The 26,586-nt window shown below is 37.3% G+C and overlaps 1 protein-coding gene across 2 annotated transcripts; it reads left to right on the plus strand.

Moving 5' to 3' along the window:
• Positions 1 to 275: 275 nt before the first annotated feature.
• Positions 276 to 26,586, plus strand: LOC103718614 (uncharacterized). 2 transcript variants are annotated; one of them, XM_008807521.5, is made up of 27 exons: positions 276 to 510; positions 633 to 840; positions 946 to 1,067; positions 3,911 to 4,027; positions 4,161 to 4,307; positions 4,485 to 5,179; positions 8,623 to 8,744; positions 8,908 to 8,999; positions 9,221 to 9,431; positions 9,555 to 9,618; positions 11,399 to 11,547; positions 11,671 to 11,741; positions 11,830 to 12,003; positions 12,191 to 12,262; positions 17,054 to 17,155; positions 17,241 to 17,330; positions 19,770 to 19,845; positions 19,943 to 20,042; positions 20,145 to 20,214; positions 20,444 to 20,623; positions 20,999 to 21,121; positions 21,212 to 21,295; positions 21,460 to 21,644; positions 21,747 to 21,885; positions 21,981 to 22,040; positions 24,578 to 24,682; positions 26,170 to 26,586. In XM_008807521.5, exons 1-27 carry the CDS (start codon positions 421 to 423, stop codon positions 26,281 to 26,283), a joined length of 3,762 nt encoding a protein of 1,253 aa, XP_008805743.1. In that variant the 5' UTR covers positions 276 to 420; the 3' UTR covers positions 26,284 to 26,586. The 2 variants fall into 2 exon arrangements, with proteins under 2 accessions (XP_008805743.1, XP_088573041.1); XM_088716915.1 differs by having other exon boundaries at positions 282 to 510; positions 9,221 to 9,436; positions 9,560 to 9,618.

The raw sequence follows: 26,586 nt of genomic DNA on the forward strand, positions 1-26,586 counted from the left end.
ACATGAAAAATAACAAGAGTAATGAGGAATGAATTCTTTTGCATTCATGTTTGAAAATTAATGTTCACACAACGTTGTAGAAGCATTTTATAAAAAATCATCAAACTTATTAGCCCTATCCAATCTCCCAATTAGCATATAATTTTTTATAATATAAATTTACGTGGACCTATTTGTAAAAGGTTTTGGACAAGCACAAAATTTGTTAGGACGGTGAAAAGCAAAAAACCCCTGCATTTAATACGGGGAGGTATTCCTCGGAATAAATACAAAACCACAGACCCAACTTCTTTGCGACCCTTTCCATCTCCCCTTCACCCCTTCCTCTCTTGTTTTCCTCCCCCCACCCCCTTCTCTCACTCGAGGGAAAACAGAAAGAAAAAAGATCTGCTTTGGAGTAGGAGGAAGAAGGCAGCGACGATGGTCGAGACGAGGCGGAGCTCGGCGTCCTCGAAGCGCCCCCTTTCTTCCCCCTCGCCCTCGTCTCCCTCAAACGCTAAGCGCATCAAGGTGCGATCTTGCCCCCAATTCCCCCCCAATTTTCCGTCCTTATTTGGGGCTTCTCTGCCTCGGTTTCGATGTGATTCGACGGTGTTGATCGATTTTGGCCGGGATCCGTGGGATTCTTTCAGGCGGAGGCGACCGCGTCCGCGTCCGGGAAGGCGCACCAGCCGGAGCCGATGGACGAGGCGGCGGCGGCCGCCGAGGGCCGGCAGGTCGCGCCCGATCTTCCGGCCGCCGCCGATCCGCCTAGGGAGGCCGATGGCGCTGCGCCGGGGCAGGAGAAGAGGGCGGAGGACAGCGCGGGGCAGAGTTCCGGGTTCCAATTGCCCGCCCAAGGTTCAATGTTTATCTTGCCTGCAGTTCTTTTCCATGGAGGGTGGGTTTCTTTCTGTTGTCTTTTGTGGTTTGTTTACAAAGTTCCCTCTCTTGCATCATTTTCAGCGCAACTGGCGAAGGCTGAAGGGGATCAATTGGGGCTGGTGGCGTTGGAACTCCCCAAGAAACGGGTCAAGAAGGTGCAGCCGAAGGCAGCATGGGCGAAACTTCTTTCCCAGTGTTCGCAGGTTGTTTTATTTTTGTCATATTTTCCCTTTCCATTTTGTTATAGTAATTTCGAGGATGGGGTTTTCTGTTAGCCATTTCAAAGAGTTATTCATCTTTTATTTGCATCCAGGGTTCTTGAGGGCATACAGGTTACCGATTTTATTTTCATTTTTATTTTAAAAAAAGAGTAAATGACTTGCTGGTTTTTGGCTCCCAGGGTAATTTATTCTACTACAAAGGAGAAATATCCCAGGGTGCTTTATACTACTACAAAGAAGAAATATGATTTAAACTATAGTAATCCAAAATGCAAGCCCTTGATATACTTTGTGCTGGATGGAACCTTGTTTTGCCTTCAAGTGACTGACTTCACAAAATTACAGATTTAGTCCTCCGGTTTTCCTGTAAAAAAGACACCATCATTCTTGTTTCGTATTAAGAAAAGAAAAGGTGTATTGCATTATTATTGAATTGTGTCGCTTTTATGGTTTAAGTCTATGAAAAAAATAAGTAACTAAAGCTTTCGATTTACATGTTGCTTACTGCAGATTGACAGGTATGCAGTAGATGGCCTTGTTCTGTTAATTGGGCAATTAGAATAGTTAACAATTCTGACAATGCATGAAAGCAACTGATATGGGATGAGAGGTTGTTAATTTGACCACATATCAAATTGAGAGATACTAGGAATATGCGCGAAGGTCTCTTTATATATGCATGCAGGAGAATGTGTATTTATGTGTGAATGTGTGTATAAAATGCATAAGTGTCAAAGTCTCTTTTCTAGAGTTGAATGTCGATCCCACATATGAATGTCTTATATAAATAAGGATACATACATACATTCATACATGCATACATACACACATTCATACATGCATATACATTTATACATATGTACACATACACGTATGTACATATAATTGATGCATGCATGTGTAGAGATGGGTCTCTTTATCTAAATGTTGCATTTGGGTTTTAACTTGGGCACTTAAACTAATACTAATTGTTGTACTGATTTATATCATTGTTTGTTATATCATACTATTTGTGTGTGTTGAAACAAAATAGCTATTATATCAAATTTGTCTACATTTGTTTGAAGAAAGTAAGGGTAGATAAAATATTTGATTCAAATCCATAAAAGAGTTTCACTCCTATTCTATTGATTTTCATTTAATTTCAACAAGCAAAACTCCACTTAGTGTTGTGTTTACTTGCAAGAAATATAGTCATGTTTCTATTGATTTCCATTTAATTTTAAACAACTATATCTCCAATTCATGTTGTGTATACTTATAACAAATATAGATGTGCTAGAGTATTAAATCCATATATATGTATCCTTTTTGTATTTATATCACAAAAGAAAAGTGGATATCATGGTAAGCTGAACCGGCCCGTAACGGCCGGCTCAGCCCGTGCCGGACCGATCCGGTCCCTGAGCGGGTCCGGTACAATGGTGAAAAATGGTACCGGCCCGTATCGGTCCAAACCGGCCCGTACCGGTCCCCATACCGGCGAGGTCAAATTTTTTTGGCTTTTGGAGGCTGAACCAGTGGTACCAGTTTGAACCGATCCGAACCGATACGCCTATCGGTACCGGTTCGGCGATCCATGGTGGATATGAATATAAATTATACCAAATCCAAGACAGATGTAGTGGTGGGAGGACATGCAAGTCTTGCTTGAATGATCTAGAAAGATGAGACTACCTATAGGAAAAGCAATATATAAGCCAACCAAGAAATAAAGCCATTGTGGAGAGGCAAGTAACCACTGAATTTTTATCAAACTATTACACATATGTAATTTTGTTTCAAGGGGGCAAATTGAAGAACTTTGAATACATTCTTGCTATATGTTACTTGGTGAGTTAAAGTAATTATTTGAATCAATGTTGTTGTCCATCTTACATAATATTACTAGATGTGGTGGGTCAACTTGTACTCAGAGCTTGTTTCTTTTACCCACTTTGAATTCTTGCTGCTCTTTGAAACTGCCCTTCTCATGATCTTATCATAAAACTGAATGAATTATCCTATAAATAAGTTCTACAAATAGCAATTGTTTTTCCCAAAAATATTTGTTTAGAAAAGGTATGTGTTTAATTTTATCATTCCCTTCTGCTTTTAGATTTTCAATGATGAAATTGCCTTGTTTTAACCTAACACACTGCCTGTGTAGAGTAAACTTCCCGTCCCCTTTAAGCACTTGTGATATCAATCAGAAAGTAATTTTTTTAACAACACCATTACAGCAGTTGCAAAACATATGTTGTGACCATTATTTAAGTAGCAGTGCTACGGAGGTGCGTAAACTATTAAAATAACTGTTATTTAAAGAATGATTTGAGTTACCTCCAAGGTGTCTTACATTATTCAGACAGAAACAAATATTGAAAGTAATATTCTTTTGGGTTGCTTTTGGATCTATATAACTAGTGCATTTCTCTGGAGAAATTTTTTGCCAAAGATGATAAACGGGATAAAATGTGAATATATTATTGGTCCAGCATTATAGTTTGCGAAGGGTTGGTTGGCCGTAGTTCCATTGTGATGATAACATATGGCTGCTAGTCCCCTTCAATTCATGTCATGTTACTGTGTTCTAACATCTTGTTATACCTTTATTTGTATGACATTAGTGTATTTTCCCTCCATCTTTCTATTATTTATCATTGTAAGTAATTTTGCTGGATAAGGCATGCTATTCTAGGAATTTTGCTGTTGATTATAAGGAAAAAAATACTTCTATATTCAAAAAGGCATCTGGGTCATTTTTTGATATAGTACTTGTAAGAGCAGGAGCCATCTTAATCTTTGAGGTTCACTTTACTTGCATGTCTGATTCTCCTATCCAGAACCCTCATCTTGTTATCTGTGGTTATCAATTCACTGTTGGTCAAAGCCCAGCCTGCAATTTAACGTTGAAGGATCCATCTATCAGCAGGACTCTTTGTAAACTGAAATATCTTGAGGTATAGTCCAGGTTATTGCTTGTCACTTTTGTAGAGTTTCAAGTTGGTTGGCTTCTAACTGAAAGTCATACCATAGCTTCTTGCCTGTGCTTTTGACTTATATAAAATTCATTCATTTTAATTCTTATATCAGCGTGAAGGCCCACCTGGGGCATTGCTTGAAATAGTAGGAAAAAAGGGCATTGTGCAAGTTAATGGAAAAATCATGGAGAAAAACTCGCCTACAGTTCTCATGGGAGGGGATGAGGTTGTTTTCAGTTCATCTGGGAAACATGCTTATGTATCCATTTGTGGTTGTTTTTTTTGCATATAGCCACATTATGCATTTTTCTTATATATATCTCTGTATGTGCGCGTGCGTGCACGCATGTGTGCATGTGTGCATGCGTCTGTTCTGTGTTATGAGATATTTACCCTTTTTATTCTTTAGAAAGGATGTTCCTTAATCTATTGGCAGATTTTCCAACCACTTGCGAATGACAAATTAACTACACCTGCATCATCTTCTGCACTTGGCATTTTGGAAGCACAGGCTGTCCCTATCAAAGGGATTCAATTTGAAACCAGATCTGGTGACCCTTCAGCTGTTGCTGGAGCATCAATATTGGCATCTCTGTCTAATCACAAGAAAGATCTACCTCCATCAGCATCTACTGGAGAGAATGCTCATCAAGGAGTAGAAAGGCCTGCCGTGCCTTCTGCTTGTGATGTAACAGAAGGCTGTAATTCAGACCTTGAAAAGAACTGCGATGCTAGGAAGGGTAATACTGAGCATAATGGGAGCACTGAGGTTCCTTCTGGTGATAAGGCTGCTGTTATTTTATCTACTGATCTTGGTGCCAATGAATCAACTCAGCATGATACAATTGGTTCGGATGCTCAACTTGATGCGGATATTGGAAAGATATCTGGTACAAACTATGAGATCAGGCCGTTTCTGAAGATGATTGCGGGATCATCAACTGCTGAACTGGATTTGACTGGTAAAGTCTTTAAAGTGTTTGAGGCTCAAAGGGAGCTCCTTAGGGATCTTGACACCCCAGCAGCTTTGCCTACCACTAGATGCCAAGCCTTTAAGGATGGTTTGAAACAAGGGATAATTAATGCCAGTGATATCCAAGTGTCCTTTGAAAGTTTCCCCTACTATCTAAGGTGAGAGCCTTGTTTGATATTGGTGATCATTTTGGTTTACTTCATCAGCTATTCCCATTAGCTTATTCTACTGCTTAGTTTCTTGGTCTTGTAATTGCTTTCTAACATTATGTTTTATCTTAATATGATATATTTTCTGCTTGCAACTGTTCTTCAATCTTTCTTGTTTGTTTGATTACATGAACATGAACTTAAACAAATTGTGGTCTTCTCACCCCCTTTTTTTTGCGTTGTATTGTGTCTCTATGATTGTTGGTGCTTGTTCATCTTCTGAGACAGGAGATGTAAAATTTGTCCAGCAGAATATTGAGATTCATTCTGTGGAACTTGCCAGTTGACCACATCTTTGTTTGGTATCTTAGTTAAAAAATTCTATTTTCCACTCATCTTAGCCTTTGCTTTGCTGTCCCTGAAATATCACCATCATAAGCTTATAATTGCCCTTTTTTTTGCTCTCCGCCTCTTCTGTAAACTTTTTTGCCGGTACTTTATTATTTCATCCATTTATATGGTATTTTTCCGTATGACAAATTATTCTTATGCTCTGCTGTTTCTAAAAATATTATGTGCAATTTTTTAATAGCACACTTTGTGGCTCAAAGACACACGCGCGCGCGCGCACACACACACAGAGAGAGAGAGAGAGAGAGAGAGAGAGAGAGAGAGAGAGAATTTATAAATTTGTACATATTCTTGTTTGATAAACTGGACTAAGTTACTTATATTGCATGGTACCAGGATTCCCTTGTTTGGGGGCTAGCTCTTAGTGACCTAAAGGATGATTTAGAAATTCAGTAGTTAAGAAGGCTGCCTTGTAATCACATAATATGCTTTAATGGAGATGGATAATGCATAACATGAGGAATTTAATAATTCCTTAATACCATGACATCATTTAAATGTCTGGAAAGATCCATGAAATAGAGAAAAGGTGTGATGCTACTTTGGTTAGGCATGCCTCTAAGCCTTAATGTATTAAGTGTGGACCATACTCACGATATAATACACAATTACACATAGCTTAAATGGATGCATCTTGTGCATATTAGCTTGGTGGGTATTTGGTGAGGGAAAAAGGAAGGAATAGTGTGGAGAGTGGCAGTCTAATGATGGTATGAGGGTTCACAAGGAGAAAGGTGCGTGGATACAGATATAAAATTTAATTGCAGCTCCAAGTTCCTGTTTTTTTCTTCCTCAGAATTACAGAATTGTTGATTATACTCCCATGAGAAAACCTTCTTGCAGTCTTTCTCTGTTCAATATTCCTAGGGTATATAACACCAGAATGCAGTCTTTTTGTTATTCCAATTTGATAATTTGAGGAGCAAGAATTTTGGAGCCGATGGATTTGGAATTTTTGGTTAGAGTCTTAATTATATTCAGAAAGGCATGGAAATCTAACGTGATTTAGTTGTGGTTGGAATGGCATTGGAAGGATGGATGCTACTTGGTTGCTATGTCCTTTGATATACATCAAAAAGAGATGTAGGATTCTAAGGAGCATGATTGGTGCAGCAGATCTTGTTAGGAGCAGTGCTGGATTTTCCCCTCTTGCTTTAGGTGGCTCTGGCACCCATTGTTGTTGTTGTTTCTTTTATTTTATTTATTTTTTTTTTGGCGGGGGTGGGGGGTGGGGTAATGTTCTAGGAGAATGTCTATTGTTGTAAGATGAATTTCTGAAAATTTTGGCCTCTGGTCCTGCCCCTGGTGATTGATCAAACACAATATGCTTAGTATTGAAATGTTAGACTTAGCACATCATAGGGGGCTTACCTGAATTTTAATTTAACAAGATTTGGTTGAGTAAAGATGTGATTGGCAAAAACTTCCTCTCGTCGACTTTGATTGATAATATGATTTTGTGAAATCAAAATCTATGACATTGAGTTAAAAGATAGAAGCAGCATATTTTCTTCTTGGTTACATTTCTAGAGTTGGCAAAGACAAATAGATTTTATTTTTCCATTGGGTGTTTTCTCCGCAACTGAAGGTTCAATGACTACAAATGTGGGATCAGTCCCTAGGATCCAAAATTTTGTCAATGCCTGTTTTTAACCAGTATGCCTACTTTATCATTAGTTAATCTTTATACTTGTGAGGTTTCTTATTCTAATTGCTTCCTTTAGATGCAAGATGCAAAGCATGCTTGTTTGAGGCATATGCAGACACTTCTTGAACAATTAAAGATTCTCCAGATTGATAGATTGTATAGTTACTGTTTCCAATTCTAAGGCCTTATTTTTGTTCTTTGTTTTATTTATTTTTTTTGTTACCATGTTTACTTTAGAAGACATTTAATTTACACTATTTTGGAATGTAAACCTTGTCTTCTCTCGTACTACTTGCACCTATCTATTTGTAGACAAGATGTTGATGCATATAGCTGTATATATAATTGTATAATTGAATGTTCTTTCTTGAGATCAAGGTTTGCTGAATCAGTATCGGAGGTTGTACTAGCAAGCGGCCGGTTTGGTATGGTACGGGTCTGTACCATACCATTCCAGGACATACGGAAAACAAAGGGGGAGAGGGAGAAAAGGAGAGAGGGGGAGGGAAAGGAAGAGAGAGGGAGGGAGGGAGGGAGGAAGGAGGAGGGTTGAGGGAAACCCTAACTCTAACCTTAACCCTAGCAGAATGAGGGAGGTGGGGAGGGAGGGAGGAAGGGGGAGGGTTGAGGGAAACCCTAACCCTAAACCTAGCGGAGCGAGAGTGAGAGAGAGAGAGAGGGAGGGAGGGAGGAAGGGGGAGGGCTAAGGGAAATCCTAACTCTAACCCTAGCGGGGTGAGAGGGAGAGGGAGGGAGGGAGGGCTGAGGGAAACCCTAGCACTGACCCTAGTGGTGCGAGAGAGAAACAGGAGGGAGGGAAGGGTTGAGGGAAACCCTAACCCCAACCCTAGCGGAGAGAGAGGGTGAGGGAGGACTTACCGGAAACCTTCAAACTGGGGGCACTTGAATATCACGAGTGAGGGGCACTTGAATATCATTATGATAGGCCCGGGCACGGGGTGGGGGGTGAGTTAAGAAGCAATGGAGATCACATAGTTGAACTGTGCTAGTCCCTGACTGGTTCGGTTCGGTACATCTTGAGCCTGCCGGCTCGATATGCTTGAACCGGCCAGTGCGGCACGGTTCGTCCATCCTTGCTTGAGATATTATAAATGACATAGTTGGATGTTGAAGGCTTACACTGATGACCATACCATCTCCATACTTGCCATTTATGTGTTAAAATTTCCATTTTTCAGCATCATTATGTCTCTTTTAAATTTTTTGCCTGTGATAAATTTGTACTTATGACTAAGATCATGTGGATATAGGGTGCCCGTCCGCCAACCATATGTTGTTGTCAGCTGAACATTTTTCTTTTCTTTGTCAATGTCATTTCTTGACAATTTTTTGGATGTATTAAACGTCTCTAACTTTTTATTATTACATACAGTGAAAATACAAAAAATGTACTTTTATCATGTGGTTACATTCACTTGGAATGCAAGGACTTCATAAAATATGCTACCGACATTTCATCTGTAAATCAGCGGATTCTACTAACTGGTCCAACAGGTATGCTACTCTCCACCACCTCCACCCCACCCCCCCCCCCCCCCCCCTTCCTTTTTTTTTGAATGAAACATTTATGCCCCTGTTATTTCTGTTAAATGGAGCTTTGACTGGTTTATATATTTTGTACCAGTGCTTATGGGATTTTCTGCTAACTCTTTTCCAGGATCTGAAATCTATCAAGAAACTTTGGTAAAGGCCCTTGCTAAACACTTTGGTGCGAGCTTACTCATAATAGATTCTCTTCTGCTACCTGGTGTAAGTGTCCCTTACACTTGACATCCTCAGTAATTCAACTCTTTGTTGTACAAAAGGGGGATAAAAGGAAAACTGCTTAGAGTTTGAGATAGTATTTTCATTTGCTGGCTTATCGTTGTCATTACCTTGAACATGATCAATGGAATAGTGAATCTTGATTAGACTATTGATCTTGAAATTATTATGAATTGCTCTTGAAACTTGGAAAAAACTGATTGCAGGGTTCATCTTCAAAGGACTCAGAATCCCTAAAAGAAGGTGGGCGGATTGAGAAAGCAAGCTTCCTTTCTAAGCGTGCTGCAGTGCTTGATCTTCGGAAACCAACTTCTAGTGTAGAGGCTGATATTTTGGGGACATCTATGTTAAGTTCGCATTCTTTGCCAAAGCAGGAGGCATCAACAGCATCATCAAAAAACTACACATTTAAAGAAGGCATGCTATGTTTCAGTATATTATTTGGATTACTATTATTGTGCTTTAAGAAAATGGTTGCTTTGTAGTTTGTTCATTAGTTTTCACTTTTAACTGATTAAATATTTGCAATATGTTATGTAGGCGACAGGGTTAAATTTGTGGGTCCGGTACCTTCATCAAGCTTTCCTCTTCAGGCTCCTCAGAGGTATGTTTTCAGTTAACAGATACTGGAGTTACTTCAGTCTCTATTGTTTACATTTTTTCCTCAACTTACATGTCCGTATTTTTTTTTTTTTGTTTCTTTTTGAGTTTTAAGATTCGTTAGCACTTGTTAACTTCTACAGACCCCCAAACATAAAACATTCTAATAAAATAGACAATGCTTTCAGAGGATTGGAAAGTGTATCATTTATTAAACATAAAAAGGTAACCATTATTAGAGATGGAGATCATGAGTGGAGTTTCTTAATTGATTATAGATTGTCAACAACTGGCTTATAAGCACAAATTTTCTTAAAAACAGTCACAAATTTGTACAGGTTGTTTGGAGTGGTTTTAGAACATCCTGTCTAATCCATTAAAAAATGGTTTTAGAACTCAAATTCCCTGTGCCTTTCTTAATTAGGAATAAATCTTAATATGATGTTTCACTATCCTTCTAGATGACTTCCATGCAATATTATAGCCTTGGCTTTTCATGCGTCATGGCAGAAGCCAGGAGCACATTCTTTTCCCTTTGTTTGTTCTCTTCTTTGTTGCACATCATTAAACTATCTCATACAATTGACTGTCACTTTATCCTCTTTCTATCTCATATTTGATGGACACCATTAAACTATCTCATCCAAGTATCCATTACTTCATCTTCCATCTGTTAGCAAAGCTTCCGATATGCACTATATTTCATTCATGCTCATTCTCTTATTGCGGCACATCTTGTGAAGCATTGTTTTAAGCTTAAAAAACTCTTGTTGTGTTAGTGAGAAAATCATACATGTTTCTTAAACATTCCCAGTGTTGCTATTGTTTGCTACATTGTAGGCGAAGAGTTAAATTTTCCTTCACTTTGTCAAATAGTTCTTTTTCTTTTGTCATCATTATCAATATCTGTTTTGCTTGTTTTCATTTTGTGCATTCATTAAGACTTTTAATTTTATTATATCGTTATGCAAATGCTTATGATTTTGCTTTTAGATGTTCCATAAAATGTGTTAACGGCAACTATTTCCGCAAGTTTAAATATGGTAGCTCTGTGAATCTTGATAGAGGATGACTAGGTGTTTCTTTTTCCTTTCTTGACAAAAGTTAGTGTAAGACCAATCGCAAGTTTGAGGGGGTTTTCTAGAGGCTGTATATGGTCTGTGCCTATGCTATCTTTGTAAAGGTTATCCTTTTGTATGAATACCAGCTTGTGACTTATCATATGTATGTTTGTGTGTCCATGTACATGCATGTTTTTTCTCTTCTTGTCTTTTTTTTATTATGGGGGTGGGGGGTGGGGGGCGGTGGTGGGATGGAAGGTGGGTGACTGAATCCAACCTACCCAATAATGTAAACGTTCAAGAGTACAGATGATTAAATCTGTTGGTCCACTAGTAAAATGGAACCTATATGCTATCTCAAATTGTGATTCGAGGGCAATTAGTTTAATACCGTACTAGAATTAATAAATACATGTAATCTAGCTCAAAAAAATTACAATAATCAAGGATTATTAGCTTGAGCATGAGGTGTCTTACCGTAGCTACATTTCTTGAGATAGTAAATGCTCCAAGTGAACCAATCCCAACATTAAGCATCTTGCTTAATAATATTTCTGATAGTCCGATTATGGTATTTTAAAATCAACTTTGATGTTATTGTGCAGAAGTCTCTTTTTAGATTTGCCTTTTCCTGATTTTTTACTTTGCTTTTTTGATTTAAGTATAAATGTGCTGTCGATGTTGTGCGAAGTTCACTTATGTATTGTTTTTGTTGATATGTAGGGGTCCAAATATTGGATATCGGGGCAAAGTTGTTCTTGCTTTTGAGGAAAATGGAGCCTCCAAAGTTGGAGTTAGATTTGATAAGCAAATTCCTGATGGTAACGATCTTGGGGGCCTATGCGAGGAAGATCATGGCTTCTTTTGCACTGGTGATTCTCAGATTACATTTTCCCCACTATTTCAGCTCTTTGCTGTTGCTTTATATTTTACCCTTTTTAAGTAATAAACATTATGTGGATAAAGGATTATGTGTTTCCCATTCTTCTATTCAGCTGATTTACTCCGCCCAGACTCTTCTGGAGGTGAAGACAATGAAAGGCTTGCCATCAATGAGTTGCTAGAAGTTTGTTCTGTTGCTCTTTCAAATTTAGTGATGTGTTTTGAAATCTATATTTGCAGTTCCTTATTGTTTATTAAATTTTGTTTTACAGGTTGTATCTGAAGAAAGTAAAAATGGCCCTCTAATTATTCTTATAAAAGACATAGAAAAATCTATGGCCGGAGGTACAGATACATATTTAACTTTAAGAAGTAAGCTTGACTTGATTCCGGCAGGTGTTCTAATAATAGGTTCCCATACCCAGATGGACAACCGCAAAGAGAAGGTAACACTTTCATTTATTCATATTCAGTTCATTTGGAGCATTATCTTGTGGAACTCAATATTCTTCCTTCGTGGTTAAAAAGTAGGAGGAAAGTTAGTGATTGAGTTTGATCCATGTAGCTGAACTTAGATTTATGTTATTTGATTTGTTTCTGTCATTGTTGTGACATGTAATATGGAATTTGCAGTCGCATCCAGGAGGTCTTCTCTTCACAAAATTTGGAAGCAACCAGACAGCACTGCTTGACTTTGCCTTTCCGGTATTCCATTTATAAGTCAAATTTGTAAAACTTCGAGCATGAATATTGGGCATCATTGTTTTGTTTTCTTTTTTCTTTCTATTTTTTGGATGTGTTTGAATGTGGACGTGTATACCTAACCTATCTGCATTCACTTATTCCACTTTTTATGGAAACTCGACATATATAATGGTTTCTGTGACAGTGCAATCAATCGTCCAACTTTTATGGCTTGGATTCATTTGTGTATATAATGCAACAGACACTGACATAAATATGTTTTATGCTGGAAGAGAATCTCTGAAACTATTTTATGCTTATTTGTACCATAGCAGATGTTGTCTATTTCTTTGAAGTGTTACATCAGTGCTTCAAATGTCGAATTTCTTGATGTCTTGCAATTGAAAATTCCCTGACACTTATGGATGTTTCAGATTTCTAAATGAGAATGACAGTAGCTTTAGATCATTACATGTTTACTGCTAGCACTTCAGGAAGGGAGACTACATATGGTAAAGAAGTCATGTTTATTTGAGTTGTAGGCTGTGTTTCCTGGGACTCTCTTGTCCACTTCAAAGAATATGTAATGGATAAGTATCCACAAGTTAGATATGGATTAGAATACTAGGTACTTATCAAATTCTTTTGTTATAGGTTTTTGACATCAATGGAGAGTTGGCTTTTTCAACAATGAGTTTGACTGACCTTGATTATGTTGGAAGTAGGCTTTTATTGTTTTTAGAGCTGGCTTCTGGGGTATTAGAATAACTGTGTTAAACATGCTTCTTATATACTTGTACTAATTTTGGAGTTTGAATGTGGAATATGTTTTTTTTGTAAGTATATGTTCCTGTATCATCTTTTTGCCCCATTTGCTGGTCATGTGTCTGAATCCAATTTTTGCATCCATGTCCATGCAAAGTTAGTTGTGGGCAGCTGATCCAATTGGTTATTTATTAGAAACATAATCCTTCATGTACATTTGCACCCATACTTGCACTCATGGTTCGTCGTACCCGCTTGAACCGGGCGGTACAAAGCATACTGTACCATTTTAGTTTGGTACCAGTATACGGTATGGGAGGCATACCGATACTCAGTATGCCGGCAAGACTGCGTACCATATCGTAATTGATACAGTGCTAGTGTAGCACTGGTACGGGGTCTGATACCAAGACACGAATATTGCTTGCACTTCTTCGTTTTGGATGAAGCTGTATTTTTTGTCATGTTTGTTAAATGCTTAATTTTTTTCCTTGTCATCTTATTTTATGAATGGTCATTGGCTCCCCTGATATTGATTAAGTTTGAATAAAATATTTTAATGATAATTGCAGATATAGCTAATAAACACCAGTCATTCTGATATATTCTGTTTTCTGCCAACAACTGCCAATGGTGGTGATGTTTATATACATACCAACGGATTTGTTTGATCAATCATAGAAATATTTTAGGTGGGTTTATTGGAGATGGAAACTGTTAAAATAGCAAAGGATGGATGTAAATATATTTGAATAGAATTAGAAATATCATGGCTAGATGCATGGAGATGCACTTTCTGTTATATAAGTGAGACATGCATAAGGCAGTTTACATGATATACGAGGAAAGAGTTGGAAGGCAGACTGTGATATATGTATTATGATGATGCATGGAGACGCACTTCCTAATGTATTTATATGGAGACGTGTAGAAGGCAGTTTACACGATATATTAGGTAAGAGTTAGAAGGCAGACTCTGATATACGTATGGTGACGTGAACCATGATTCCTATAAAAACCAGGAATTCGGCCAGCTCTATTGTCTCAACTGTCTTTTTGAAGGCACTTGAAGCATGCTTACCCATTAAAGACATGAGCAAACTAGTAAGGGCATGTGAGCACTAAATACTCATCATAGCTGATTTTGATTGAGACAAAATTTAGTTGGTTTCAGCACTGTAATGGACAGAAATAAGCTCAAGGTTGGAATGAAATTTTGAAACTTCCTAAGATAGTTTCTAGTGTTTCTTTGGGATGAAGCAAGAGCCTAGGTCGTACAATTTTGGATGGGAAATGTTTAGCAAGTGTTATGGTTGCCTTTAGACTTGTTTGGGCAGCTTTGTATTTGGGTGTTATCATGCCTACGAATTTCAAGTGCAATTTCAGTGAGTTATGATTATATTTGTCTTCTCGTTGTTGCTCCTTTGTCCTTGTTTGGTTATAATGTGTTTGTACATGCACGAGTACTGTAACGATAGTTATATTTGAATTCAAGGTTTGCCGTATTGGCCAGTACCGATGTGTACTGATTGTATCGTAACGTACCGATGCATACCGACCGTATCGTATTGTACCAGTATTGAACCAGTGTATGGTACAGAGGATATACTGATACTCGGTATGCTGAAATATCCTTCATATTGTGTGTACCGACACTATAATAGGATGGTATCGGTACAGAGTCTGGTACCGAGACGGAGAACCTTGTTTTGAATGTGCATAAAGATTTGGAAGTATAAATATTTATAATATGATCATATGAGAGAATTAATAAATGTGTTGTAGATACTATGAGTTCGCCATACTGATGCATATCGTCCCATAGCGGGCATGCTTTGTCGTAATGGTATCGAATCAAGACTCGGTATTGGGGCAATACAAAGTTCTAGTACACCAAACCGATCTTGTACTGGGCGTACCCAAGATCCGCCGTACCGGTCGGCGTATTGATGGCGGCCCGTACCGGTACGAACTGGTCCCGTACTGGTCCGAACCGGGCCCGTACCGGTCTGAACCGGTTCCGTACCAGTTCTCCAACAATAAACTAGCGGTACCGGATTCCACGTTGATCCGGTACCGGTCCCAGGCCGAACTGGTACGTACCAGCCCGTACCGGCCGGTACGGCAGACCATGGGCGTACCAACATTGTTCTAGCGTGGTACAAGGCCTAGTATTGAGATGACGAACTTTGATAAAAATTTTAATGCAATTTATTTTAAACTTGATTGAGTGGATGGCAAGGGTTCTTAATTTTCTTTCAGATCTGTTTGCTAAGTAAGTAGTAGCATTCATGTGTTTGTCTCATTTGCTTATCTCATATCTACTCAGCTTAACTCGACGGTTATGTTGAATGAGGCTTGGAAGTGTGAAAAGGGTTGGACCTGAAGGTCCTGAACTACTTGCTCTTCAAGAACATTTGTAGTGCCTCTTCAAACAATCTGTTACCTCCTAAGCTTGTCATAATTTCTTTCACCTTTCCTCTGGTGGGACATCAACATGTTTCATTTTGTGAACAAACTTGCTCAGTAATTCCCTCGAGGATGTCTAAATGAGATGCTAATTTCATTAACTGACCCTCACGAATGTCACCAAGAATAAGCGAGCACTGTAAATTTGATGGATTTCTTTTTCCTGATCATTAAAATTTTATCAACTAGATTTCAATTACTATCATCGGTGAAGCTGTCCTTCTAGTTTCATGATCATTTTGGCATCCCTTTTGATACATTTTCTTGAGTTCAGGAGTATAGCCGATCTATTTGTTGGCTGATGCATCTATTAGCGACCATGAGTTTTTTGGTTCAAGCCCATCTTAATCAGAAGAATGAAACTTCTTTCAAACTAAAAATTAAGAGGTGAAAATGCCAAATTGGTTTTTGACTGAAAATAGTAGATAACATGTAAGATGATGATTAAGAGTTCAATAACAGGAACAATGAAAAGAAACATTTTGTGACTTATAACAATGTGAGCAATGCGGATATTTCTTCATGCCAATGTTCCAAATTGCTCTAGCGATAAGAATAAACATTCCATCTTTATTGATACTGGTCATATTATGGAAGCATCGTGCTGGTTTTATTGTCTAAGAAATTCTGTGCTGTCACTTCTGGTGTGCTCCTTCAGAATTTAGAATAGTGAAGTTATTAATAGTAATTTAGACATCTGTCATAGCCCGGTCGCTGCTAGGTTCTGGTCCGCTTCTTTAATGAATTGGAAATAGGTATTTTGCTGAATGGTTTCGAAATGGTTTCGAAATGGACAATTATGTTGTTGGTTGCTACAGATTTTTTAGATACCCAAGACAAGGTTAAATATGTGCCCCATGCCCCACTTCTTGTTAAGGAGCCATACAATAAGTATGACTTTCTACACACTTGCATTTGGGAAACGAGTAGGTCCTTTCATGGCATCAGATAACCATTGTGGAGGGGGAATTGTGTAGATTTAGCAACTGCACCGACAAATAATTAAGAGGCACCGGATCAAGCTATTAGTTATTTTGAACGAATCCAGAATTCCAAATTACATATTATATCCAATAAAGATCGAAGATTCCTAATAATAAACCAAAATCTCCTACACGATTAGTTACAAAAGTTTTTTGACAAGCACTTGCAGTAATAGGTCGTGTGAACTAAAACCTTATTAATAAATATGAACACATTCCCACTAGTCCCCAAAAGATATGAATTTGTATCATATTAGAACTAGTAACTTATCCCAACATGGAAGTATTTCCCACCCCAACCCCATTCTAGTACTAGTAGTTTAGCTGTCCATGTTTCATCCCTTCTATCATGGATTTCTTATCATCCTGCACTAAATTTTGTGTCTGAATAGAACTGTCAATTGTTCTCTTGATGTTACCCAAAAGAGCTAAAACTGATTGAAAGGCCACTTATATAGCTGTCAACGAGATGCAATCTAAATATCACCTGATTTACTTGTATTTACCTTGACAGACCAATGACAGCAATGTTCTTGCTGTCTTTTCCTGTCTGCTTGGTATATCTTTAATGTTTAAATCTTGTGGTGTTGTGCAGGATAACTTTGGTAGGCTTCACGAGAGAAGCAAAGAAATTCCAAAGACCATGAAACAGCTCACTAGATTATTTCCTAATAAAGTTTCTATCCAACTTCCACAGGTTTTATTTGGCATCTTATTATGTTATGTCATTTACATTTTTTAACTTGTAGAAAGTATTTCTTGATATGTCTAAAATATGGCAGGATGAAGCCCAACTTTTAGATTGGAAACAACAATTGGATCGTGATATTGAAACTCTTAAAGCCAAATCCAATATTCTTAGCATCCGCTCTGTAAGTTTTCAAAAACTTGTGAAAATCGAGATTGCTCATTCAGTTCTTTCATTTGTCTTTTACTATTCAAGAAATTATTGTTATTAGTTTTAATGTTGACAATTCTCCTACATCACCAATGACCATAGTGGTATATCTCCATTTTGAGAATTTCTGGTTGTGTTAGTCTATGCGTGGTTGCATTTTGTGTTCATCATTTTTTCTGATGGAAAAGCATAACTGTCTTTATATGAAAAAAAAGCTTGCCACATACATTTAATAGATTGAAAATCTCCCCCCTTCAAGAGGTTCATCTAAACTGTCTTGATCTGCATCTAACCTAGTACTTTCTGTGAGATCTTGATAATTTATTTGCGGCTTTATGCTCAATAAGTTCAATATTCTGAAAACAGATTTCTTGTTAAATTGTAAAAGGAATGAGTCAAATAAAATCGTTGTAAACTTGTAATTGCTTTGTTGTAATTGTTTGAGAATTTGTATACATCATTACATTTACTTGTTTAGCTTGCTGTATTTGTTTATTCTCTATGAATGAATGCATATATGGCAAACACCAAATGCAACCTTAATTAGGGGTTTAATTGAGCCAAATTTGATCAGGCCCAGGTGTAATCAAGTTAGGGTTGTAACTAAGTTTGAACCCGAAACCTGAGATCAATCTTGGGTTGTTTATTATTTGATTGGGCCTAAGAGAGCCTAAATTTGAACCGTGCCAATCAAGAGCTCATTTGGATAAACATGATATCCTTAATGAGCTGAAGTTAGTGCAAATTTGTATGGAGTTTGAATCAAACTTGATTTTAACCTGATCATGCTCAGTTCGAGCTTGAATTGAAGTTTAACCTGATTTTAACAATTTAAATAATCCACTAACAATTGAGTAAAATCTGCTAGTCAAATCATGAATTATAAATTCAAAATAAAATTAGAAACCATTAAATATACTTCCAAATACATCATTTTCATGAAACATAATAGTTTATGTAAGTCATTAGATACATATTTATATTATCACTCTCTAGAAAAGGTTTGCCGTACTAGTCGGTTCTGTACCATACCAGGTGTTTGTACTGTACTGTCACCAGATCGGATGCTATCTTGTATCGATACTGGACCGGTACGCTATTTTGTACCGGTACCGACATTCGGTATGTTTTGCCATTTCGTATCGTACCGCATACCGACACTGTAATAGGATGGTACTGGTACGGGGTCCTAACTATTGTTTCTTGCAACCCAATGTTTCGGTTTGGTACCATTATATTACTGAATATTTTATATAATCAATGTTACATGATTCAAATTGCTATTGTTATAAAATTGACTTTTGAGATCTTTTATTACTGAATCACCACCAAATCCAGCTAATGTTACATGATTCAAATTGCCATTGTTTCTTACAGCCCCCAGGCACCTTTGCATGGCTTGCGAACCCCTCGATAATACTAACACAGTCTTTTTGATTTTGTGATTGATAGGGTTTTAGGATTCTTCTTCCTTTTTTTTTGTTCCAATGGTTATTTAATTGTTCATAAGCTGTGATTACTGCTCAAGGATAGAAAAACCTTTCTAAACTCTGATCTACTTCCCCATAGTCAGTTAAGCGTATTTTTTTTCTTTGTTTGACTTTTAGACATGCTAGTTTCCTCTTCTAAAATTTGCTCAACTTGATGTTTCTTGAGATTTTCCTCATTTTTGTATATGTAGCCCATATTTGAGTTCTCCACATTTTGCCTTTCTTTTTGATGATCTGTTTTCAGTACCTAGTGGCCTGTGATATCCTCTTGCACAACTAATTCATTTGTTTTAATGGCGAGCATTCTTTAACCATGTCTCTTTTGTTGATTTTACTTTACATATGCCAGACAACCAGATATAATTCTACTTCCAATGGGGTATCACAAAGCAGTGCAAATATCCCTTTATTTAGTCATCAATCAATTGTCCCTTCGAATAAATCATGTGCGTTGCATCATTGCATATTTCTTAATTCTAATCTGGTTAATCAAGATATCTATATGTTGTGATGGTTCTGGATGTTATGGACCTCTTCATTCCCCAATTGCTTCAATGGAGGACCAGCCCTCTGATCTTCCCTTCATGCTATATGTTTCCGAATGGATGTTAAAAATCTTAAGGAGATGCCACTGAAATGGTCATGGCTGCAAAGTAAATGAATGTGTGAAATTAACTATTGGCGTGCCTTAAGCTGGTTGACCTTTATCTGTTAAAGGTCTGTTAGTTTGTTTTCACATGATTGTGTTGAATAGTATTGCATGTTGACTAGGATGTTCTGAAATTAATCAAGTATAAAATCAGGCTTCTTTTAATCTGTGTTGTAACTGTTATTATCCTATTGGGGTTATTGTTAATAGATGATCACCTGTAAGATTATCATTTGCAGTCAGTTAATATCCTTCCATCTTCCATGTTTTACAGTTTTTAAACCGCAGTGGATTAGACTGTCATGATGTTGAAACTATATCCATAAAAGATCAAACACTTACGAATGAAAGTGAGTTTTTTCCTTGAACTTGGTTCTCTTCACCTTGTTTTTACTATGTCAGTATGCTTACTATTTTATCTTTTTTTTGAATTTTTTTATTTTGCAGATGTGGATAAAATAGTTGGTTTTGCACTTAGTCATCACCTTAAGAACAATAAAATTGAAGCATCTGCCAAGGATGCTAAGCTTGTACTTTCCAGTGACAGGTCTCTATACATTTGACAAATATTGTTTTGTATTGTACTATGAAACTTAAGCCTGATTTTTCCCACTCCTGACATACTAACATTGTTGTCGATGGCTGGCAGCATTAAGCATGGGCTAAGTATGCTACAAAGCATCCAAAATGATACTAAGAGTGCAAAGAAATCACTCAAGGTCTCTCTCTCTCTCTCTCTCTCTCTCTCTCTCTCTCTGTGTGTGTGTGTGTGTGTGTGTGTGTGTGTGTGTGTGTGTATGTGTGTTTCCGCCCTCTCCCTTTCCATGCATATGTGCATGTGCGATTTATGCTCCAACAGTGTGATGTTTTTAATACTTAGTTTGAGCTCATTAGTTTTGTTCTACTTTAAAGTTTAGTTCTTCTTAATCTTTTTCCTTGACATTCCAGGACGTGGTCACTGAGAATGAATTTGAGAAAAGACTTCTAGCCGATGTTATTCCACCCAATGACATTGGAGTTACTTTTGATGACATTGGTGCCTTAGAGAATGTGAAGGACACATTGAAGGAGTTGGTGATGCTTCCTCTGCAAAGGCCAGAATTGTTCTGCAAAGGACAATTAACAAAGGTATTAGCCTTCTACACACCATCCAAATATTAGCATCCTTCCTAATTAGCTGTTCTTGTAGTCCTGGATGATATTTGCTTTTAAACTTCTTACCCATTGTTGGAGAACATTTGTTTGGTGGAAGACAAGCAACTAAGTTTGCCCACATTCACATTCTACAACACCTTGATGATGGTTGAGCTCCCCAGTTGCTCTTGTGCAAATGAATTTTGTATATCTTTGATATTCTTATTGGAGGGATATCAGTTCTTAGACATGCAAGTTCATAAAGCTTATTTTTATATTGAAGGCATAAATGGCATATGTAATGGCTACCTTAGAATGGAAATTATATTTCAACACTTGACAATATCAGCTTTTCTTCTTGTTTTGTAGCCCTGCAAGGGAATATTGCTCTTTGGTCCTCCTGGCACGGGAAAGACAATGCTTGCTAAAGCTGTTGCAACGGAGGCAGGTGCAAATTTTATTAATATATCTATGTCGAGCATCACCTCGAAGGTATTATTAATTCCTAGAGCATTAGCACTTCACATTGATTGCATGTTTTCTGATTCCTTACAAATCTAATGAACACCTCATTTGTAACAGTGGTTTGGGGAAGGAGAGAAATATGTAAAAGCAGTTTTCTCATTAGCAAGTAAAATTGCTCCTAGCGTCATTTTTGTTGATGAGGTTAGAAAGTAAATCAATAAAACCTTTTTCTTCTCTTCATTAATAAGTGTTCAGTACTGCCTTCCTTCTACTTCAAGCTGCATCATTTTTCATTCTACTTTTTAGAGGCCAATAATTCTGTCATGTCAATTGTTCTTGGCAATTACTTTCATTTCCTTGTGCAGGTTGACAGTATGTTGGGCAGGCGAGAAAATCCTGGAGAGCATGAAGCCATGCGCAAGATGAAAAATGAGTTCATGGTAAACTGGGATGGGTTGCGGACAAAGGATAAAGAACGTGTATTGGTGCTTGCTGCTACCAACAGGCCTTTTGACCTTGATGAGGCTGTCATAAGGAGGCTTCCTCGGAGGTAAATACTATCATTTGAAGTTGCATGTGGTAAGTATTACAGGTTTGCAACTTAAATGGTAACATAATGATTTTAATATATATATATATATATATTATGTAGGTTAATGGTAAACTTACCAGATGCATCAAATAGAGTAAAGATTCTCAGAGTAATATTAGCCAAAGAGGAGTTAGCACCAGATATTGATTTGGAAGTGGTTGCCAATATGACGGATGGATATTCAGGAAGTGACTTGAAGGTTTGTTTGAATTAATGTTTTATAATTTCTTCTTTTGGTGGTTTTTTTTTGAGAAGTCGATTAAACTTTGACATTAAACTATCTTTTGTTCTCAGAATCTGTGTGTAACTGCTGCACATTGCCCTATTAGAGAAATTCTGGAAAAGGAAAAGAAGGTTTGTATTTATTCTATGGTAGCTAGTTCTGGTTGTGTATCTCTAGTTTGTAGAGAAAATGGTGATGTTTATTTATGGATCTATTCTTTACTCTCAACTTGTCATCTCACCAAAATTAGTTCAAGATTTATACATGGAGAGATACAAAAGGGGGTTCTGCATTTTGTAGGATGTGTTATCGTATCAATTCTTCTAAGATTCTAAGTTCTGATACTCTATATGTGATCATGTGATGGCTGTTTTTGGTTGCAAAACAATTAGTCTGCAATAAATGGGTTAACTTAGTCTTAACTTATTGTGGAGTATGCTACCCCATATATGTTGGAATAGTTTACTCAGGTTTACCTCCAAAACAATTTGTCCAAGGATCGTCGAACCGGCACCGGTAGGCATACCGGTCGGCCATCGGATCCGTTCAGTACCAGTTCGGATCGGTACCAAATCGGTACCATTGGTTCGGCTTCCAAAAGCCCAAAAAAATTTGGCCTAATTGGTTCGGGCCGGTACGGTCGGTACTATTTTTAATGCCGAACCGGTTCGGTACGGGCTAAACGGGCCAGTTCAGCATTTCTTGATCTGTGCCTACTTTGGTAATGCCTATGTTATCCTTGGGATAAACTGACTTTGAAAAGATTGTTTGTCAGGTTAAAGTGGAATAGACTAGTTAAAGTGGTCTTATTTTGCTTTAACCCTGTATGGCAACACAGCCTGACATCTATATAATGGTAAATTAGAAAATTCCAGAAATATGAATACTGAAACTTTTTAGCCTCTAAATGTAGGATGATAGCCCTTATCCTTGTATGTTTGTTTGTGCTTATGCTATTAAGGTACAATGCAAATGACTCCATGATTTATGCTTATCTTATTGCCAATAGTTATGTTTTTAGCCCGTGTTTTCGATTTTATGACTGAAAACTCAACTTTAAGTGTATGTTTTAACTATCAACTATTTTTTCCCTTTATTTAAATAAATAATAGTCCTTTCAGATATATTTTAACAAAGTGCATGTCCATCCAAACCAATAATCGTCTTGAAAATATATTCTTAAATGCATGTGATTTCCATCTAGATCATATCTAGTCTTGGAAAGATTGTGAAAATCAAAACTAATAATTTATCGAATCATGATCTATGCATGGGATGGTTGTGCTGCTTGTCTAGTTGCTACTCTTAAGGTAGGTTTTTGTCATTTGAATGGAACACCAACACATGCTCCATCAACTATTTAAACACCCTCACCCCCCCCCCCCCCCCCCCACCCCCCACACCCACCCACCAAAAAAGAAAAAAAAGCAGTCCTCTTTATTTCCATCCTCTTTCATTGTTGGAACCCTTCTTCCTCAATCCTTTTTCATCTCCACATGGCCCACTTCTTGGGGCTCCTTCCTCCAAGCTCGGCAACATTTATCTGCATTCCCAATTCCAACTCAAGTCCACCTCTGAGCTTATTGCTTATAGCTTGCTGTCTTTCGAGGAATGGGGGTAGCAGGTAGGTTAACAGCATTGATGACACTGTGCGGTAGTAGTTGGTGGGGGAAGGTGAATGGTTGTTGGCTTGTTGTGCTAAGTTGTTAAAATGTTGGTGGGATCAGCACTTGGACATGAGATGCAGGGAGCGAATATGTACCATGGTACTGAGTTCGCATACACGCTCGTGCACAATTGCACAAACCAGATACAGAAGGGAGGATTTGGCTATATCGATCTAGTTTATAACTTTTCATCTAGCGCTTCAGTCATGTACATTAATCTAGTCATATAAAGTCGTCCATTTATCATTGCTCTATGATGCCTTGGTTTTTATTTTGATCACCACTCTTGCATTAAGCACATAGATGTATACATGTAAAATATCAGACTTCTCACTGTGTTTTTGTTTTGTTTGGACCTCCATGTATGTATTTTTGATTGTTCATGTTGACATTGCGGTATGCTCGTTAGAACAAAAAATGATTCTAGAAAGAATGAAAAAAGAAGAGGGAGTAATGAGTGGTATATACATGGTATACATTTTGATGACCCCATATATATATATATATATATATATATATATATATATATATATATATATATATATATATATATATATATATATATATGGGGTCATCAAAGTCATACATTTTTATCTTACAGCAACTGAGTACTCAAATACAATAATATATTTTAATAGCACGTTGATTGTTTGATTAGTCACAAAAACTAGTGCTCTTTATTGTTGTGTTTTTGTTTTATATACATACACACATACAAAGTCATACATTTTTATCTTACAGCAACTGAATACTCAAGTACAATAATATATTTTAGTAGCATGTTGATTTTTTGATTCGACATAAAAACTAGTGCTCTTTATTGATGTGTTTTTGTTTTATTTTGTCTATTGTTACAGTTAAGTACATTTATTTTGCCATTACATGTATTACTGCACTAAAATATGCATTTGTTTTTGGTTGAAACTTAAAGTTTGTGCTTCTTTATTAGTTATTGTTGGCATTGATGATTGTTCATCCATTATTTGTTTTGCAATCTGCAGGAGAGAATTTTGGCATTAGCAGAAGGTCGACCTTTACCTGCATTGCATGGAAGTGACGACATTCGTCGTTTAAGCATGGACGACTTGAAATATGCACACGAGCAGGTTAATCTTATTTTTCTTTAAAAAAAGTTAGCTTGGATTTCCAGCATACCTTGTTATCATGTCCAACCATAACCCAATCTTTTCTGGGTCAAGCATTTGTTTCTTTTTCCTTATTTCTTCTTTGCAGTTTCAAGATGTTACATCTTAAGTGAATCTAGTCTCATTACAATGCTTCCTAGGGTCTGTTCACATACACCGTGGGTGGTTGTTGGATAATGGTGACCTGGGTTACAAGTCGCTCTCAATCTGTTTTGCGCCAGGCTTCCTCTCATCCTAGTTCTCAAAAAAAAGGGTCTTATCTAATATTTTTAACTATAGACCTAATTCTTCTCCATCTTGTGTAAGCTAGTTCCGTCTTGCTTGCCGCTTGTGCATAACCTTCTTTGCTCCTGCAGGGAACATTATGTGTCTCAGTTATCTCCTTTCTCCAACACTGTCTCTGACTACATCCCTCTGCCATATGGTATCCACAACACAGACATACGTTTCCATATATCCTATTTCAAACATCAGAAGTTCCACGGAACTCTATTTCTTTTAAATGTAGAAGCACTGTGGATTTCTTTTCTTAGCGCTCTTTCTGCAAGCATCTACAAGTGCCATCCGCTGTTGATATGTTGATTAAATTCAAGGTCTCCCACTAGGAGCGTTCAAATGTCATTATTTGCATTCCAGTTGGGGTGCATAAGTGGGATGTCTAATCTCTGTGATCTCCATTTTCTCCTACTCTGTCTCTAATCAACTGTATTGAATTCTGATGGTTGTTTTAGAATGGGAAGACAAAGGCCCTAGCATCCTATTATGGTACATGAGATTTTGCCCAACCTTGTTTGTCTAACTATATATCCTAGGATGCACGAACACTCCATTTTACATGCCATTGCTATATTGTATACAGGCCTAGTGTTGAATACTTTAGTATCCCATTTTGTTTAAAAAAGATACTTGCCTGAGATGTCTGGATGCTTTTCTTAGACACCCCTGGGATATGTCAGGATGAGGGGGCCTATTTTTTTTTTCTAATGAATGTTAAACATTTTGATGAACGTCATGGCTTTCATTGACTGATTGTGCTTAGAATTTGTGATATTGAATGTTATATGAAGTATGCACTATGTTATTCTGATATCTAATTATGCTTTTTGGAATTTTTTTAGCATATATGTAAAGAATATATTTATTCATTGCCATGCTCTAGCTGATTAATTTTTTTTTTTAAAAGTATTGTTAAATCAGGATGTCTGTATCATGTCATATACGTATCTCAAATGCATGTGATTGCTTTATAAGACCATGTATATGTCAGTTTCAAGTCAAGACACGGCAAAAGCTTGTATGTATATAGAAATAGTTTTATACTAGCAAACGGTTGCTCATCATTTTTCCCTTTTACCCCTAAAAGACCTTGCTGGAATAGGAATTTATGTTTCATTTGCCTTTATGAAAATAATGACTTTTTTTGCTGACTGATTTGTTTGACGATGTAGGTATGTGCTAGTGTATCATCTGAATCCACAAATATGAGTGAGCTTCTCCAATGGAATGAGCTCTATGGTGAAGGCGGGTCAAGGAAGAAAAAAGCACTCAGCTATTTCATGTAGGAGATATCCATCTGGTGTACAGCCCCTTTTCTCTTACATCCCTTCTGCAAAAGCTCGCAACTTCGGCAGCCACTATTTGTGGTTTCCTTCTCAGACTCCCTATGTATTTCATTTGTGTGTCAAGTCATTTATCAATTGGTAACTTACAGTAAGCTATCATTTTCATCAAGCTGGTATAAATATAGCCTTTTTTTGTCTGGAATATGGCACTTCAGCGTGGCTAAAGGCCTGTGTCTGTAAATACCATAGAAATTGCTGAAAGGATTTAATACTGCAACTAGAGCTTTTCCTTCTTTTATTTAA

Source organism: Phoenix dactylifera, chromosome 2, assembly GCF_051530095.1.
Source record: "Phoenix dactylifera cultivar Ajwa chromosome 2, Ajwa_hap1_PhDact_Kaust_v1.1, whole genome shotgun sequence".
NCBI classification, from domain to species: Eukaryota; Viridiplantae; Streptophyta; class Magnoliopsida; order Arecales; family Arecaceae; genus Phoenix; species Phoenix dactylifera.

Coding starts and splice junctions, on each gene's coding strand:
- LOC103718614 (XM_008807521.5), top strand. CDS start 421: ATGGTCGAGACGAGGCGGAGCTCGGCGTCCTCGAAGCGCCCCCTTTCT. Junction 20,215..20,443: donor GTGCAAAGAAATCACTCAAG/GTCTCTCTCTCT, acceptor TTGACATTCCAG/GACGTGGTCACTGAGAATGA. Junction 20,624..20,998: donor GCAAAGGACAATTAACAAAG/GTATTAGCCTTC, acceptor CTTGTTTTGTAG/CCCTGCAAGGGAATATTGCT.